Source organism: Oryctolagus cuniculus, chromosome 19 (assembly GCF_051225735.1).
Source record: "Oryctolagus cuniculus isolate XC-2025 breed Fujian yellow rabbit chromosome 19, ASM5122573v1, whole genome shotgun sequence".
Classification (NCBI taxonomy): Eukaryota; Metazoa; Chordata; class Mammalia; order Lagomorpha; family Leporidae; genus Oryctolagus; species Oryctolagus cuniculus.
Window position 1 is genome coordinate 63044368 of NC_142885.1, and position 17411 is coordinate 63061778.

The 17411-nt window shown below is 59.8% G+C and overlaps 2 protein-coding genes across 11 annotated transcripts in view; one reads left to right on the plus strand and one right to left on the minus strand.

Annotated features, from left to right (window-relative positions):
• CLEC16A (C-type lectin domain containing 16A) overlaps nt 1-1406 on the minus strand; it is a 207076-nt gene extending 205670 nt beyond the window's left edge. For all 9 annotated transcript variants that reach the window (XM_051847431.3, XM_051847430.3, XM_070065000.2 and 6 more), the window contains exon 1: nt 1120-1406. In XM_051847431.3, coding sequence (XP_051703391.1) covers nt 1120-1199 — 80 coding nt within the window. In that variant the 5' untranslated portion in view covers nt 1200-1406. The remainder of the gene's footprint in view (nt 1-1119) is intronic.
• Nucleotides 1407-3800: 2394 nt separating this feature from the next.
• Nucleotides 3801-16703, plus strand: DEXI (Dexi homolog). 2 transcript variants are annotated; one of them, XM_070065005.2, is made up of 3 exons: nt 3801-4647; nt 9562-9636; nt 16157-16703. In XM_070065005.2, exon 1 carries the CDS (start codon nt 4223-4225, stop codon nt 4508-4510), a length of 288 nt encoding a protein of 95 aa, XP_069921106.1. In that variant the 5' UTR covers nt 3801-4222; the 3' UTR covers nt 4511-4647; nt 9562-9636; nt 16157-16703. The 2 variants fall into 2 exon arrangements, with proteins under 2 accessions (XP_069921106.1, XP_069921105.1); XM_070065004.1 differs by lacking the exon at nt 9562-9636.
• The last annotated feature ends 708 nt before the right edge of the window (nt 16704-17411 follow it).

Consider the following 17411-nt stretch of genomic DNA (forward strand, 5'->3'; position numbering starts at 1 on the left):
GAGCTGGACTGGAAGAGGAGCAACCGGGACTAGAACCCGGGGTGCCGGCGCCGCAGGCGGAAGATTAGCCTAGTGAGCATCCACGGAGCTCCTGCGGTGTGCTAAACGATAGGAATCCAGCTGTGAACAAATCAAGAGTGCCTGGCCTCCTGGAAGCAGCGGTTTAAGAAACTGAAAAGGCGTACACACAAACGGGCTAACAGCAGATCCCGGAGGAGCTCCGGATGAACCGACCAGAAAGGTCAGCGGGGGAGGGAACGGGCTGGGGGAGTGGTCTGAGAGGGCTCCTCAGGCCAAGGAAGCCGGCCACCACCATGGGCTACCGCTCGGTCTCTTTCCCCCATTCGCAGATGAGGTGAAGTAATTTGTCCAAAGTCACACAGTCGGGAAGCGGTGAAGTCAGGATTCGAAGGCAGGGCTGACTGCAAAGCCACTCTCCTAATCTGTTCATCTCCCTGCACGCCTGCAATCCCAGGGCCCTGTTTGCCACCTGTCTTCCCCCACACCTCTAGTTCTGCTTGCCCTCTGCTTAGGCTCCCCCAGAAAAATACCCTGTTCCTTTCATTTCTGCCCTTTACACGTTGTGAGCTGTATCTTCATTTTCTTATCCAACGAACCCTCAGGACGATCGCAGGAAGCAGGCGCTGTCACTCTACCCATTACACACCTGCGGCAACTGAGGCCTAAATTCACACACCTAGACTCGAATCCAGAGCTGCCCGGCTCCAGAATCCAAGCCTTGGACTCCTAAACCGTCCAGACTACGAAGCACCCCTCCGGGAGAGAGCCTGGTGACCACCGTCCGCCCCGCGCAAGAACCAAGTCCGCATTCGTAACCGAAACCTCACTCCCTTACTTGACAGGTCGAGCTGTGGAGACTACAAGAAACCAAGCGACTCGTCCAAGGTCACACAGCCAGGAGCGACGGGGTCAGGGTTCGAACCCGAGCGCTCTGACTCCAGAGTCCTCGCTCATAACCACCCAGCCTCCTCGGGCGCCCCTCTCGGCCTCCGCCCCCAACCTCGGCTCTCACACAGCCCTGCGTCCCCCGCACGGGGCTCTGCGCCCCTATCCCCAAGCCTCATCCGCGGCCTCCCCCTCCGCCCCCTACACACTTACTTGAGGTGGTCCAAGGAATGGATGTTGCGGGAGGACTTGCCATGGCCCCCGCCCACCCAGCTCCGCGAGCGGCCAAACATGTCGGCGGCCCCGGCCCGTCGCTCTCCTCACGGTCTCATGCCCCAGCAGCCGAGCGGCCTGGCGCCCGCGGCGGCAGCTCAAGCGGAGGAGACAGCGGCGGAGGTGGTAAAGGGACCGCCAACCACCTCCCTCCCCGGCCCGCAGCCCCGCACTGACATTCAGCCGGAACCGGCCGTTCGACCGCCGCGCTTTACGGCCGCCAGTACGAGGAACTCTGGGAAATGCAGTCCACTCGCAAAGCCCCCGGCGACAAGACTCTACGAACGGACTACAAGTGCCGGCGTGCACCACGCGGCCTCCGAGAAGAGGCGGGGCGAGAGGCGAGGAGGCGGGGCGAGAGGAGGAGAGGCGGCCAAGTAGTCCGAGTGGGCGGGAATGGAATCCTGTGGGCGGAGTCCCAAGGGAATTGTTGAAGATCAATCATCTTCGCGGTGTAAACAATTATTAGCTTTATGACAAAAGTAGGAATAGCTAATGCATGGCGTATAGTGCGTTGCCACTGTCCTTAGCACTTTACATATATTAGGATGTTTAATTCCCACGACAACCCTATGAGATGGATATTATTATTATCCCCATTTTATCATCCAGAAAACTGAGTCAGAGATGACCTGACTTGCCCGAGGTCACGCAGTTAGTAAGTGGCAGAACCAGGGTACAACCCAGGTATCCTTATTTTCATCTCCCCAGTAAACCAAAACTGTACCCGATCTGGAAATGGCCCCTCTTGTCCTTGTCTTCCTCTACTTCAACGAAAAATATATAGAAAGGCCTGCAAGCAATGATGTGGCAACTCTGAACACCCTGTACTTTCAAAAGAGCTCTCTGGTCTTCACCCAAAATCCAAGCCATTTCCCAAACAAGAAAGGAGACACCCAGCTTTCTATGGGAGCCAAGAAGATGTATTCCATTTCTGCCCGGGAAGCAACACACACACACTATCCTCTTCCTCATTCACTTCGCCATCTCACGGTTAAGCTGCCTGTGTCCCACGACCTGTGTCAGGCTAGGAGCCAACATTCTCCCCGCAGGCTGGCACACAGCAGGTGTTCGGCAAACGCTGGCAGAGCGAATGGACCAGGGTTTATTTCGCCTTTGGCAGCTGGAGAAATGGAGACCAGTGCTGGGTTAATGGTTCGCCTTATAATTCAGGCGACAGAAAGCCAAGGAGGGGGAAAAAGGAAAAAGGCCAGAGCTGGCCTCGGAAGACACACCCAGCCTGGTAGGTTGGAGTCCCTTCACTTCCCTGGGCCTCAATCCCTCAGCTGTAACGCACTCCACTGCTTTTTTCTGCTCCGGGCGAGCGATGCGCGTGAGGCACCCAGCTCAGTGTGGTCTCAGACTGAAAGGCTTCTGCAGCCACCTTGGGGGTGCTTTCGGCGCGGCAGACTCCCAAAGGACCTGCAAGAGCTGCCCGCGAACATGCGAATCGGTGGAAGACAGGCTCGCTTTTGTCCGTTCTTCTTGGTTGTTTGAATGTCTACCCACTTGCCTATGGTTGCCGCTTTGTAAGAGTCTAGTGTGTATGTATGTATGTATGTATGATACACAGGCAGACACAGAGAGCTCCCATGCCCTCTGGTTCACTCCCGAATGTGGGCAGCCAGAAGCTGGGAACTCAATCCGGGTCTTCCACACGGGTGGCAGGGACCCGGTCACCTGGCCGACATGCTCTTGCCTTCCAGGTCTGCACTGGCTGAAGCAGGGAGGCAGAGCTGGAGCCAGGAATCCAACCCAGGCATTTTGATGTGGGCCCCGGGCAGCTTAACTGCTAGGGCAAACAAGACAGCTGCCCACGAGCACACACACGCACGCACACACACATGCATGCATATGCACACACACAATACATGCACACATGCATACAAAATACATACATGTACACACATGCATAAGTACACTCACGCACACATATGCACATACACAATACACACATCACACACATGCACACATTCGCACTTACACACGCGCACACGCATGCACACACAATACATACGCACATCACACACATGCATGCATACGTACATTCGCACACGTATGCACATACACTATGCACACACATGCATGCATACATACAATCGCACATACACACATGGACATACACAATACACATGCCCACACATGCATGCATACATACATTCGCACACACACACACACACTATCCCCGGCTGAAGTTCCGAGCCGCCTGCGGTTCTGCCCGCCCAGGCGCCCCGGAGCCTCTGGGGCAGGTGCCCAGCGGGGGCCCTCCCGCAGCCGGAGTCCGGAGCGGCCCGCGCCGGGCGCACAGTGGGGCTGCGGAGAGGTCGGCGCCCGCCGCCAGTCCGGCAGGCTCCCTCGGCTCTGCAGTCCGGCGTCGACGAGCAGGGGCGAACTTCGCTCACCCTCTGCCCCTCACCCTGCTCCCTGGAGCCGCGGGGCGAACCTCAGTCGAGATCCCGGCGCAAAGCCGGACCGGAGCCGCAACTCCGGGGCGGGCGCTCCTCCGCGGGGCGGGGTGCAGCAGTGCCCGCCTCCCGGCGGCCTGGGCCAATCAGCGTAGGCTGCGGCCGACCAATGAGAGCGCGCAGGGTGCGCGGGGCCAATGAGCGCCGGGCCGCTCGGGGGGCGGTGCTCGGAGCGCCACCCTGAGGGGACGCGGCGGCCGCAGCCATGGGCGCTAGGCCTGCGGGGGCGCGCAGGGGGCGCGAGGAGCGGCCGAGCCAGGCGGGAGACGCCGCGGCCGGGACTGGCCGTCGACCCTGAGCCGCCGGGGGATCCCCGCCCGCGCTGCGAGGAGGGCCTGTGGGCGCTAGCGGGGCGCCTCGGGGGAGCCGGGCCGGTCGGCAGGGGCGCGTGGGCACATCGGGGGCCGCGGTGACCACCCCACCCCCTGCCCGGCACGGTAGGGGGTCAGGGCGCGTCCGCAGCGGCCGCCGCACCTCCGCGGCTGGGGAATCTGGGGCCCAGGGCCGCCCCCGGATGGCTGAGCTGCCCCCGCGCCGGCCGCCCGGTCGCCGCAGCGGCTGAGCTCGCCGCCCCCTGCATGCCCGGCGCCCGGATCGCAGCCCACCTGGACGCACTGGGCCCCCTGGTCCCCTACGTGCAGCCTCCGCTGCTGCCCTCTATGTTCTTCGTGGGCCTGTTTTTCGTCAACGTGCTGATCCTATACTACGCCTTCCTCATGGAGTACATCGTCCTCAACGTGGGCCTCGTCTTCCTGCCCGAGGACCTGGACCAGGCGCTCGTGGACCTCGGCGTGCTCTCCGACCCCGGCTCGGGCCTCTACGAAGCCGACTCGGAGCTCGACGTCTTCGATGGGTACTTGGAGTAGGACCTGGACTGCCATGCCCCCGGCCCGAACCCCCGGCCCGCACCAGCCGCCCGCATCAGGCCGCCGCCGCTGGTTGGAGCCGCCGCCTGGATGGGGATGGGACCTCAGGCCGAGGCCCGCCCCTGCCCCGGAGGCCTGTAAGTGCCCACCTGGGTGAACAAGGGTGGGTGGGGACGCTGGTGGGAGACGGGACACCTTCCCTACCGGCCCACCCCCAGCTTCCTCCTCTTCTCCTCCTCCTCGGGCTTGGCCCGACCCCTCTTAGACCCTTTGTTGGGCCTGGAAGCCTTCCGCCTCTGAAACGGGCAGCTGTGGAGGAGAGGGTACCCAGGGCCTAAGTGACTTAGGGAGTCCCCCCCCCCCCCCCCGGGACCTAATCCCACCACTTGTGGAAAAAGCCTTGGTACCCAGATCCACTGAAGGCAGAGCTGTCGGCTCCTCCCCCACCTGCAGCCTGTCTCGCTGGTGACCTTGGGTTTTGGGGGGTGCTCACTAGTCCTCGAGGGATAAAGACTTAGGGGTGTCAGGAGAGATAGAGAGCGAAGCACCGGGGGACCCCTTCGTACTGTGACCCTTTGAACAGCTGGGGGGGATTGTGTGCAGGGCTGTGAGAAGGAAACCTCCAGCAACGAACCCAGCACTTCCCGTTGGCCTTGGCTTTGCTGCTGTTTGGGAGTCGGGTTTCAGGTGGCCCAGCTCCCGGTTCTGCAGCTCAGATCTGCAGGGGCTGCCAGGGAACAGGCAGGCTGGGGTAGGGTGAGGGGGAGTGGTGCTGGGGCTGGCTTCGCCTGCGGTGGTTCTAAGACCTCAAGGGGTTCTTGGGTCAGCAGGAGACGGGCCCACCGGTCATTGCACTGAGCTGTGAGAACCCTGCCTCTGAGCTTCGACCTGGGAGCTTTGCATCCAGCCCGCCTTGCATGTTCCAGGGAGGAGGTGGACTCGGCCAGAGTCATCCGGCTGAGAAGAGGGGGCCCTGGGGGGAGAGCCTGGCTGTATGCAGCTGTCAGGTCCAGCGGAGGGCTGCAGGGCTGGCAGGGGACCTCGGTCGGATGGTGCTGGATGACCACTTGGGTCTAGGGCCCAAGGGGCATGGAGGGGGGATGCTGAGGTGGCGGGCAGGGCTCTTTTGGAAAATGGCCACTGACAGCACTTATCCCGGGCAGGATGCTCACTCATCCTCTGTGTTGCCTGTCTGCCCACGTGGCCACAGTCAGGTTGCCCTCGTTCCGGGGTGCCAGGGCAGACTTCCTAGACTCAGGGATGCAAACAACAGGCATCTCTCACAGCTCTTGTCAGGGCGGTCATCCCACTTACGAGGACTCCACCCTGCTGACCGAACACCTCCCTGTCACCCGGGGAAGCACGGACATTCAGTGTGTTGCAGGGGGCCGTGCAGGGCTGGGCAGGACCTGCTGGCAGTAGTGCACGGTCAGAAGGCTCCCTAAGGGTCAACAGTGGGAGTTCTCTGTAGTCAACTTCCGTTGAGCTGAGTGAGGTCTCATTAGGTGCCAGGTACCCCTCATACGGCCCCAGACTGCTGTCTGCCTCCTTCCGTCCACCCTCCAGCCTTTTATTGTGCCAGTGCTTATCTGTTCAGTCCCGGGTCTTGGGGTGGACATCACATGCGGGGCAGACTCAGCCCTGGCCCACTGGCACTTGGTGCAGACCAGCAGGGCGCAGACAAGGTCCTCAAGCAGTTAAGAGCTCGGAAGACAGGGACGAAGGACAGGAACTTCCCCCGTTGTGTTCGCTGCAGTTTCCTGGCCCTGGGAAGATGTCCAATGAGTAAGACACGAGGACAGGACGGGCTGCCTTCCCAGGGAGTCAGAGAATCTCTGTAGAGATGACACATTTGGGCTGGACCCTAAATGAGTAGAAGGAGCCAGACATGAAGATACGGAGACGAGCGACCCAGGCAGAGGGAACTGCCAGTACCGAGAACTTGGGGCTGGCCGGAAGGAGGCCGCAGTGGCTGGAGTGCAGCCCTGGGAGGAGTCCGTGAGGGCAGCAGAGGCCACACCGGGCAGGATCTGGCAGGCCAAGGAAGTGGGAAGCCAGGGCAGGTTTCAGGCAGCAGGGAACACGATCCAATTCACATCTTGCAGAGGCGACTTTGGAGGGGCGGGTAGAAGGCGGAAGGGGCAAGTGTGGACACAGGGCAGCCAACTGGGAGGCCGCCGTCCCAGCCCGTGGTGACAGAGCCTTGATCAGGCAAGGTGGATGGAGATGGGGAACGGGAGCAGCCTGAGAACACCTGGCGGAGGTAGGACCTGTGGGATCCGGTGTAAGTCTGTCCCGAGCACCGATCATGTGGCATTCCTGGTTCCAGGCCCTTTGTGTGTTCACTCATTCTTTTTGTTTTAAAAAATGTCTTTATTTATTTGGGAGGCAGAGAGAGAGAGAGACAGAGCCAGGACTCGAACCAGCGTCTATATGGGATGCTGGCTTAACCTACTGTACCACGGCGCTGGCCCCACTCATTTAGTCTTTCAACAAACATTGGCCCTGCCTGTTCTGCCAGGCCATGTGCTGGACTCGGGTGCCCCGGGCTGCATCCCCGTCCCCAAGCCAAGTGCCTGAGTCCCAGTGAACTTGGTGAAGAATGCCTTCTTCTATCTGCCACATCAACAGACACACTTCCTCCTCCAGATAAAAACATTGGCATAATGTGAACCGAAAACTGAAGCCCAAATGCTTTGACATATTTTGCAGCAAACGCTGTTTGGAGCAGAAACAGCAGCAAGTGTCTCTCAGGGAGTGACAGGACCTGGCCCTGAGAAGTGGGGAGGCCTGGGGACCCACACCCAGAGCTGTGACGGCATAGCACTCCCTCCTCCCCGTCTTCCAATCCAGCCTCCCAGGCCTTGGCCCCTTGTGCCTGCAAAGCCCAGGCCTGGGGGGAGGGGTGGGGTCACCAGCAGCTGGCAAACCCTGTGGGAAATCTCTAGGCGACCTGACCGAACTTCCTGTCCAGGCCTCTTCCCATGGGGACAGCTGTAGTCACATCTGGCTCTTCCCCCTTCGCTCTTGTGGACACACCAGCCGGTCCAGGAAAGCCTGGGCCAGCCGGGGGCCTAGGGTGGAGCTCAGGATGCGAGGGCACGCTCCCTTCGGCTCCTTCCGCCTGGCTCTCTCCTGTGTGCGCCCACTCAGATCAGCTCCTCAGCCTTTGCCAAGCGCCTCTTTGAGGATGCGGCATCAAGGTCAGGGGTGAGTACCAGGACCCTGGATGTAGATGACCTTGGTTAAAGGGCAGTTCTAGCTGGGCCCTCGGTCACACTCCTGTACACATGGGTGCTTCAGTTTCCTCTTCTGGGAGGCAGGGAGAAGGAACACTTGCCTCGTGGTGAGGACTGGATGAGATACACAAATGGCTTAGACTTTCCCGCATGGCTAAGTGACGTGAGTGTTGACCGCTGTTGTTAGCGATAGGTATAGTGGGAAGGGTGAGCACGCAGGCCCTTGGCAGAGCACAAGCGTGCACCAGCCCCCACGCTGGACTGCTGGTGCCCAGGCTGAGCAGGACTGGCTGCTTGCGTGCATGGTGGCTCCAGGTCTGCTCTCCCACCCCAGAGTCCTGGTGAGAGCTTCCCTCTGGCCTGTGGCTCCTGGGGCACCAGGTTAGGAGCTCTGAAGAGCTGGCTCTGCGGTTTTCCTTGAGTGTTAATGACTGCCCAGGAGCAGGGAGGGGGAGTGGGGAGGTGCTCCCCTGCCCAGCAGCCAGGGGCATCCCCCCGTCCCGGGTTGTGTGTGGAGGCAGCTCAGCTGGTTTGTCCCGGTCCCTGCTGAAGGCAGCTGGTGCCTGCCAGCCCTCTCTTGGCGCACAGGGGGAGGGGTGGGGGAGTGGAGCGATCCCTGGGCTGCAGATGGAGAGGCTGGGAGATGTTGCTGCAGAGTAGGTGTGGCTGGCGCAGCCTAGCCCGGATCTGGAGCTGAGGGTGACCAGACCCATCACTCCATCGTATCCGGGCTTCCCAGCTTCCACTGTCTCCTCCATCTACCTACCTCGCCCCTCCTTGCCATTCTGCAGCGTGTGCTGTCAGCAGATCTCCTGGGCTGGGCATGTCACTGCCCAGCTCAAAACCCAAACCCTCCTTGGGGACACGGGCACAGTCAGATTTGAGTCATGGGAGATCTACAGGCAGCCCATGCAGCGCAGGGCCAGGGTCACGGCAGATGCGGGGAAACAGGTGGGAGGCTGTGGCTGTCACCCACGTGAGAGTCAGGTGATGGTGGTGTAGGGAGGCAGGTACATCCCGCTTCTGGCTGACCCTCCAGCCCTGTTCCTAACCTGAGGCTCACCTAGAAGGGCCCTGGCCACAGGGTACGGACTGCTCAGCACCCCTTTGGACGGAAGACTGGACTGTGTCTGAAGCCAGCAGAGCTTGGGGGGAGGGCACGCCCTGCCCTCCAGTCTGGAACACCTCCCAGTCTGTCTGTCTTCATGACACGGACCCTTCTGAAGGGTTGGTCTGCCGTTTTGTGGAAGGTCTCTCAATCTGGGGTTGCCTGCCTGGATTCGGATGGTGCCGTGGCGAGAGCCCCCCAGCAGTGAAGGTTCCCTGTGTGTCAGGCCATGGGAAAGGTTCTGCGACATTGACTTTGACCACCTGGCTGAGGTCTCTCTGCTCGTACTTTATGGTTTCCCCTTTACAACTCACGGCTTCAGATGAAATGCACTGTTTTAGTGCTTCGTTTGTAAAAAAATCTTTTTCATATGAATTTAATCTTGTTTTTTTTTAAGAGTTCAGTTGGCATGACAGTGACTGAAGTTCTGATTCTTTAATCCGTGTATGTGTGTGTGTGTGTGTGTTTAAGATTTATTTATGTATTTGAAAGGTAGAGTGACAGAGAGTGGAAGAGACAGAGAGACAGAGAGACAGAGAGACAGAGAGAGAGAGAGATCTTCCATCTGCTGGTTTCCTCCTTGTTAGCGGCAACAGCCAGGCTGTGCCAGGCTGAATCCAGGAGCCAGGAACTCCATTCAGGTCTCCCCCGTGTGTGGCAGGGACCCAAGTAAGAAGTGGGGCCATCTCCTGCTGTGTTCCCAGGTGCCGTAGCAGGGAGAGCAGGGCAGCAACTTGAATCAGCACTCCTGTGTGGGATGCCAGCATCACAAACAGCAGGTCAGTGGCTGCACCACAACCTCAGCTCCCTTTTTTAAAAAAATGTTATTAATGTTTTGAGAGGCAGTGAGATTGATAGAGACCTGGAGAGAGATCTCATCTGCTGGTTCACTCCTCAAATGCCCACAACAGCTGAGGCTGAGTCAGGCTGAAACCAGAAGCCAGGCTCTAAACCAGGTCTCCCTTGTGGGGTGGCAGTGACTTAACTACTTGGGCCACCTCCTGCTGCCTTCTAGGGTACTAGCAGGAAACTGGAAACAGAGCTGGGGCTGGAACCCAGGCACCCTGATATGGGATGTGGGTATCCAAGCAGTGTCTAAGCCAGTAGGCCAAACGCCCACTCCTTGTCAATTTATTTTTCAAAAGAATGTTTATGGAGCCAGCATTGTGACTGGAGCACCAGTTCGAGTCCCGGCTGCTCCACTTCTGATCCAGCTCCCTGCCAATACACCTGGGAAAGCAGCAGAAGTTGACCCAAGTGCTTGGGTCCCTGCACCCACGTGGAGACCTGGATAAAGTTCCTGGCTCCTGTTTTGGCCTGGCCCAGGCCCAGCCATTGCAGCTATTTGAAGAGTGAACCAGCACAAGGTGGATCTCTTTCTTCCTCTCTTCTCTTTCCTTCCCTCTCCGTCATCCACCTTTCAAATAAATAACATAAATCTTTTAAAAAGAGTGTGTGTGTGTGTGTGTGTGTGTTACTGTGAAAAGAAAACCATCACTTGGCATAGAGAAAAATATTAAATGTCAAAGTCATGAACAAAAGCGCTGGAGCCAGCTGCAGGTGCAGGGCCGTGACCTGGTCCTCTAAGGAATCCTGAGGACTGACCGCAAACCGCAGAGTCGACCACTCGGTCCCCGTGCACCAGGCTACTTCAGAAAGTTCACGGCCAGTGCTTGTGCTGAAAAAGCCGCATCGAGTCCCATTCCTCTAGGCTGCAGAATAAACTCATCTTTATTGCAGTTTTGGCCACCCAGTGCTTGAAGGCCCCGCCTGTGGGATCCGATGTTATGTGAGCTGAAATCACAGCTCCACCCACACCTGGGGCAGGTGACACCCCTCCCCCACCCCCAGCCTCAGTCTCAGGGCCAGTCTGAGGGCGCCGGCTGGTGAGACGGGATGAGGAATGATGTGCGGTTGGTGTTTAATGCGCGGTGCCGCCCTCTTCCCTCTGATACCAGGAGGGGTGTCCGAGGGCAGCCCTTGCCAGCAGCCTGGGGGCAGTGATCACGGGTGCCCGGAGTCCTGAGTGATGCTGTCATCGCTGGGTAGCTTCGCTCCCAGCATTCCTTCCAGGCAGAGGCTTGGCTGGGTGGTTAAAAATAACTGCCCCTCCCCCACCTCCATAGCTTCCCCTGGGAAGCTGCAGGGCGGGGCTGGTCAGCTCCAGGACGTGGGCAACTGAGGCCTGGGGAGACTGCATGACTCGCCCCAGACGCCCAGCTCTGCGGTGGCAGCCTTGGCCTGCCAGTCACCGTCCTAGAGTCCAATGGGGGAGGTGCCGCGCTGCGGGCATCCCTGGGGAGCAGCAGAGGGCGTGGCCAGGATGCCCGGCCCCTCCTGAGCTCGCCATGCTTGTGCAGGGTGCCAGGCTCAAGTCTGCAGGCCAGCGCCTTGAGCTAGGACTGTTCCATTTTCATTGTATTTTTACCATTGCCTTCTGTTTGCGATAAGGGATGCTGTTTTTTATTTATTTTTTATTTATTTATGGGGCCAGCACTGTGGCATAGTGGGTAAAGCAGCCACCTGCAGTGCCAGCATCCCATATGGGTGCCAGTTTGAGTCCCAGCTGCTCCACTTCTGGTCCAGCTCTCTGCTATGGCTGGGAAGCAGTGGAAGATGGCTCAAGTGCTTGGGCCCCTGCACCCACGTGGGAGACCCAGAAGAAGCTCCTGGCTCCTGGCTTTGGATCGGCCCAGCTCCAGCCATTGTGGCCTTTTGGGAAGTGAACCAGCTGTTGGAAGATTCTCTGCCTCTGCCTCTCTATAACTCTGCCTTTCAAATAAATAAATAAATCTTTTTTTAAAAAAAATGTATTTACTTGAAAGATGGAGTTGTAGACAGAGAGGAGAGAAAGAAAGAATCTTCCATCCGCTGGTTTACTCCCCAAATGCCCGCAATGGCCGGGGCTCAGCCAGGCCGAACCCAGGAGCCAGAAGCTTCTGGGTCTCCCATGTGGGTGCAGGGGTCCAAGCACGTGGGCCATCTTCCACCCACTGCCTTCCCAGCACAGTAGCAGGGCTCTGGATCAGAAGTGGAGCAGCCGGGACTCCAACCGATGCCCATATGGGATGCCAGCACTGCAGGCCGTGGTTTAACCTGCTGCACCACAGTGCTCACCCCTGTTTTTTATTTTTACAGTGACATGACGGCTCCCTCAGAAACCCTAGAGCTGGGACAGGCATTTGGTGCAGTGTTACCACTCGGGATGCGCGCTACCGTATCAGAGTTCCTGGTTCAGGTCCCGGCTCCTGCTTCTAATCCAGCTTCCTGCATGCACACCCTAGGGGGCAGCTGATGATGACTCGAGTTCTTGGGTCCCTGCCCTGAAGTGGAGACCTGGGTTGAGTTCATGGCTGCTGGTCTTGGCCTGGCTCAGCCACGGTCATTGTTGACATTTGAGGAATGAGCCAGCAGGTGGAAGATCTGTTTCTCTCTGTCTGCTTTTCAAATAATAATAATAAGGTAGTTAAAGAAAAGTACATTGAGCAAAATACGGTGCAGTGGTTTGAAATGCCTCAGCCAAAAATGCAGAATCCAGAATGCCCTAAAATCCAAAACTTTCTGAGCACCAAAATGACCAGGAATGGAAAACCCTACACCCGGCCTCACGTGACAGGTCGCAGTCAAAACACAGGCACACTAAAACATTGTGTAGACTTCTCTTCGGGCTCCGTGCATATGGCGGCTGTGAAACGTAAATGCACTTCATGGTTGGACTTGGGCCCCATTCCCAGGATACTTCCTTACGCGTCTGCACACATTCCCAAATCCTGAACACTTCCGGCGCCCAGCGTTTCGGTAAGGGATGCCCACCCTGTGCCAAGTAGGTGACAGTCCAGGTGGCTGCTGGATGTGGCAATACTCGAGAAGGGCTTGGGCGCACGCTGCCCTCCGACAGGCCTCACGGTGGCGGATGTGTGGACCGGTGCTGGGTTCTTACTAGGAGCAGGGTGTATTCTGGGAGAGGGCCGCCACCTCCTGCAGCCGTGCGTGCCGTGGCTCAGGCAACCTGCCCGGGCAGGCCCCATCCCTGTGTTCAGAGACGGGGTGACTCGCCTGAGGTCACACGGCTAGGAAGGGCAGAGCCAGAGTTACCCGCAGACCCACGGGGAAGGTCCGTGCAGGAGGACAGGGGCTGGGGCAGCTGGGCGGCACCCTGTCCCCCTTCAGCCTGGGCAGGGCAGCGCCCGCGAGACTCCAGGGCCTTTTTCTCCTTTAAGCCAAGTCCCAGCCTCGGTGACCTCTCCACAGAGGGTCAGTGAGGTTGACCCTCACTTCTCAGAGTGGCCAAGTCCTCACGTGTCGTCTGGCCAGCCGCCCACGCCCACGTCCACGTCCAGCTCTGGGCAGTGACTTGGAGTGAAAGGTTCTGGTTTCGGGAACAAAGCACCCCCCCCGGAGGCAATGGCCGATGAATCTGGGGAGGGTGGAGAGCGCCGTGCGTGCTGCAGCCCTGGGGTGCCCGTCAGCGGGGTGCGCCCGCCCTGGGGAAAGGGGTGGACCCAAGCTGCTTTGGGATCAGACCGCAGCGCTCCAGACCCGGACTCCGCGTGGACAAGCCGCGAGGCCGTGCACGGCCTACTTCACCTGGCCGAGCTGCGTTTGAAAAGCAGACTGGTGCCACCCGGGTCCCAGGGTAGGGCCTTGGCCCCTCGCAGCCGGAGCCGGTGGACTGCATCCCCGGCCGTCTCCAGCCACAGAGGCCGCAGCCTCGCTTCACGGGGCGGTCCTCAGCACGCTGTGCGACTTTGGGGGAGGTCACCGCCCCCACCGGGCCCCTTCCCTCCTGAACGTGAAGCCAGTGGGACCGCCCAGGAGCACAGTCCCCCAGGTCTCAGGGGACACTGGCCGTGTTTGCTGCTACACCCACCTGCCGCCTGAACAGTCATTTTCTTGAAGTCGGGTCTTCTTCAAGCGAAAGCTTCACTATCGGAAGAGGAAACCCGGCACGGCTCGCTATGATAGAGGGCGACCCTGCCAGTAGACACAATGACAGGAGAGGAGCGCAAGGGATGCCAGCTGGAGCCAGTGCGGGAGTGAGGCCGGCTCCTGCGAAAGGGCAGCCTCCCCACCCCCTCCCGCCCCTCCCCCCGCCACAGCAGCTGTCCAGGACCCTGCAGTCACAGTAGTGGCCGAGGAGGAGTGAGGACAGCCCGTGTTCCCGGGGTGTGGCAAGCATCGCCGTGAGCCCCCACGAGGGGGCAGCTGCAGGTCCCTGGACCCCACTGCTCTGTAGTGCCACGCTGGCCTTTCACAGAGGCCCACACAGGTTCCCTGGAGGAGGGAGGCCAGCGGCAGATGGACCTGTGCTGGGTTTGGGGGTGGGAGAAGAACCCAGGGACGCCCTCCTGGGAGGCAGAGCGCCCCTTGCGGTGGCCGCTGCCCCTGCATTTGTGTTTGCGTCTGCTTGCAGGTTCCTCGGGAGGAGGCCGAGAACTTGCCCCTGGCGTCAGTGGGAACCGGGGAGTGTCTCAGCAGCGGAGGGAGTATTCCCAGCTGGCCTTGAAGAGACGAGCCTGGCAAAGGACACAGAAAGCTTGATCGGCCTGGCCCCCCACCCTGTACCAAGCCCCGGGGGGCTCCTGGCCCCGCCGTGCCCTCTCCCTGCCAGCCCTTCCCTCTCTGCCTGGATTGCATTCGTCCCCTCGGCTTCTTCCCATCCCCGGGGTGTGACCTTGGGCTGAGCGTGCTCACTGGGCTGACGGTGTCTGTGCACCCAGGAGGAACCAGGTCACGTCGTGTCTCCGATCTCAGGCGGCACCGGGGCCTGGAGTCGGAGCCAGGCCCTGCACTTACGCGCTGAGCTTCCTCTCTCAGAGTTACTTACCGTCTCTGATCCTTAGATCCATCTGTGAAATGGGTTCACAACTCTTGGGCTCCTAGGGAGGGTGGAACAGACCCCAAGATGAGGATTCACGTGGGGGTGTTCCCAGGGAAGGGCAGGGGACCGACATAGCAAAGCCAAGTGGTTACTGCTGCTGCTCCGGAACTCGGGGCCTGAGGCAGCAGAGCTGGGGGGGTGAGCCACCACCTTTCTGCCACTGCTGGGGCAAGACAGCCTGCACCTGCAGCCGGGGCCAGGAGGGCCGTGGCAGCAGACGGTGACCTGCAGGTGGAAGGTGGCAGCTCGGCACGGCCAGTGGGTGAGGAAGGAAGGGGCAAGGCGGCCGCAGCCCCTGCACACCCAGAGCTCAGGAAGCGGTGGTGCTCGGAGCGTGCGCTTTCCTCCTTGCTGGCCCAGTGCTGGCTCTGCCTCTCATGGTTGTGCAACTTCAGGCCAGTCACTTGGGTTCTCCGAACCTCGGTTGTTCAACCTGTGAAACGGGGAGATGCGCGGTTCTTAACAGAAGCAATTCTGCCCCCTCTGGTGGCCGCTGGAAAGTGGTTTTGGGGGGAAGCATTCTTCCTGTCAGTGACAGGATGCTGCTGGCATCTAGTGGTTGGGGCCGGAGGAGCCCCCGCACCCCAGAACGGTCCTTCCACAATGTCAGCCGTGCCCTGGGGATCGCTACGTGGAGCACAGGGAGTGGAAGAGCCCTGTTCAGTGCCCAGTGAAGATGAGGCCCAGAGCCAGCTGTCAGGAGGTGGGGCTGTAGAGACCCTGGCCTCCCGCTGGCCGCAGAGGAGGGCAGGGGAAACAAGGGGCCGTGCTGGAGGGAGGAAGCTGCGTCCGGGAGGCCGAGGCCAGTGCTGGGGCTGCCACAGCCAGCCCTTCCTCCTGTAGGCTGCAAAGCAGGCTGGGAGGAGCTGCCAAGGCCCGCCTCCTGCTCAGAGCTTGCCGCGTGGCCCCGAGCCTGGGTCAGACAGTGGAGCTGGGGGAGCCCTGAGAGGCAGCACTCCCTCCCTGTGTGAAGCTGCACTGCTCCCCACCCCCCAGGGCTCAGAAATCAGGCAAATTCACCGAAATGAGGGTTTTTCTTGGGGTGGGGGGAGGCTGTAGCCCAGCAGTTACGCCTCCCGTGTCCCAGGTCAGGGCGCCTGGGTTTGACGTGGCTCTGGCTCCTGTAATGCAGGTCCTGGGAGACAGCAGCGATGGCTCCAGAATGGAGTTCCTGCCACTCTGGGAGACCTGAATCGGGCTCCTTGCTATTGCAGACATTTGGGGGCATCTCTCTCTCTTTCTGCCTCAAAAACAGAACCAAAGTGTACAACAGAAATTACGGAACTGAGTGTGGGCTGCAGTGGCCCCCCAGGTGTGAGGGAGGCTGGCAGACTTCCCTGGCCGCCCCAAGCCCCCGAGGCCTGGCGGTCTGCGGTGCTGCCTCCACACTGCTCATGTCCCTTTTGCCTTCTTCCTAGGCCTGGCCCCCTTGAAAGCTTTGTGCCAACAGAGAGGTTCCCGTCCAGACCCAGGAGGGCGGAAGGAGAGACTGGGCCTGGGTGCCGAGGCCGGAAAGACACCTGCCTGCAGAGCCGGGCGAGGGCCACGGGTGTCGGAAGACTCTGTGCTCCCGCAGCACCGCCCAGACGGCCCGGCCTCGGCTCCTGACTCTCCACAACCGCGATGGATGTTTGCAGGAACCCAGCCAGCGTCTGCCTCCCCGCACTTGATGTCCACTGCACCTGCTTGCACTTAACCTTCGGAGAAGACCCTTCAAGTGGAGGACACACTCAGGAGCCACGCCCAGCTCTGCCTGAGAAGCCCGGCTGGCCTCACTCAGCCTGAGGCTGGCCTCCTATGCAGCCGCTTTCACGCCGAGACCCCGAGGGAAAAGCTGAGGAACGGCGTGGCAGCCGGGAGGAGGCCCTGACTTACCCATTTCCAGTTGCTTGTCCCTTATCGAGTTGGCAGAACCGAGACGTGTGCCATGTCGCTCCTCTGGCCAGAAATATATTTTTGAAAATACGAGTGGTGTGGATACTTGATTTAGACAAACCTGTAAAAGCAATACTTAGGAGGCTGACTTCTTTCAATTAAAAAAGTATGCAACTCCAACTCCCGGGGACCCTTTTTTTTTCCTTTGGGCTCAGGACTTCGGAAAGGGGTCCTTATATAGAATCTCACTGACAAAGGGCAGAAGGGGCAGGGCCTCCCAGGGGAGATCCAGCGTCTACCCCAGCTGGCCCCTCCCAGCCTGCAGCAGCCTGACACACCTGGGGCAGCCCTTCAGTAGCACAGGAAAAGCCCGAGGGCCAAGCTGGAAGGAGCCCGAATCCCAGGGGAGTGGAAGCGGACTTCCCTGTGCCCAGAACACCATAAGCCGCCCTTCAGATGAGGGGGTGAATGACTAAATGGATGAGTGAAATTGGGCCAACTTGGCAGGTGCGTGGGAAACAGTGATACCTCTGCCCAGCTTGCAGAGAACTTGGTGGCTCTCGAAGCCCTCTGACGTACACAGCAGGCTAAGCAGGGTGATGCTCACATTGGCAGAGAGGCCTGGGGAAGGGGAGGCTTTGGAAGGTGTGTAGGTTAACGCCCGCAGAAGGTGGCGCTGTGCCACCACCGTGCCGTGGCTCCCTGGACCCACAACCGTGCCCATGGAAGTCTTCCAGTCACCTATGGCGCTGACATCCTGACTCCTCCCTTTAGAGGGGTGTGGCCTAGAAGTGTGAC

Coding starts and splice junctions, on each gene's coding strand:
- DEXI (XM_070065005.2), top strand. CDS start 4,223: ATGCCCGGCGCCCGGATCGCAGCCCACCTGGACGCACTGGGCCCCCTG.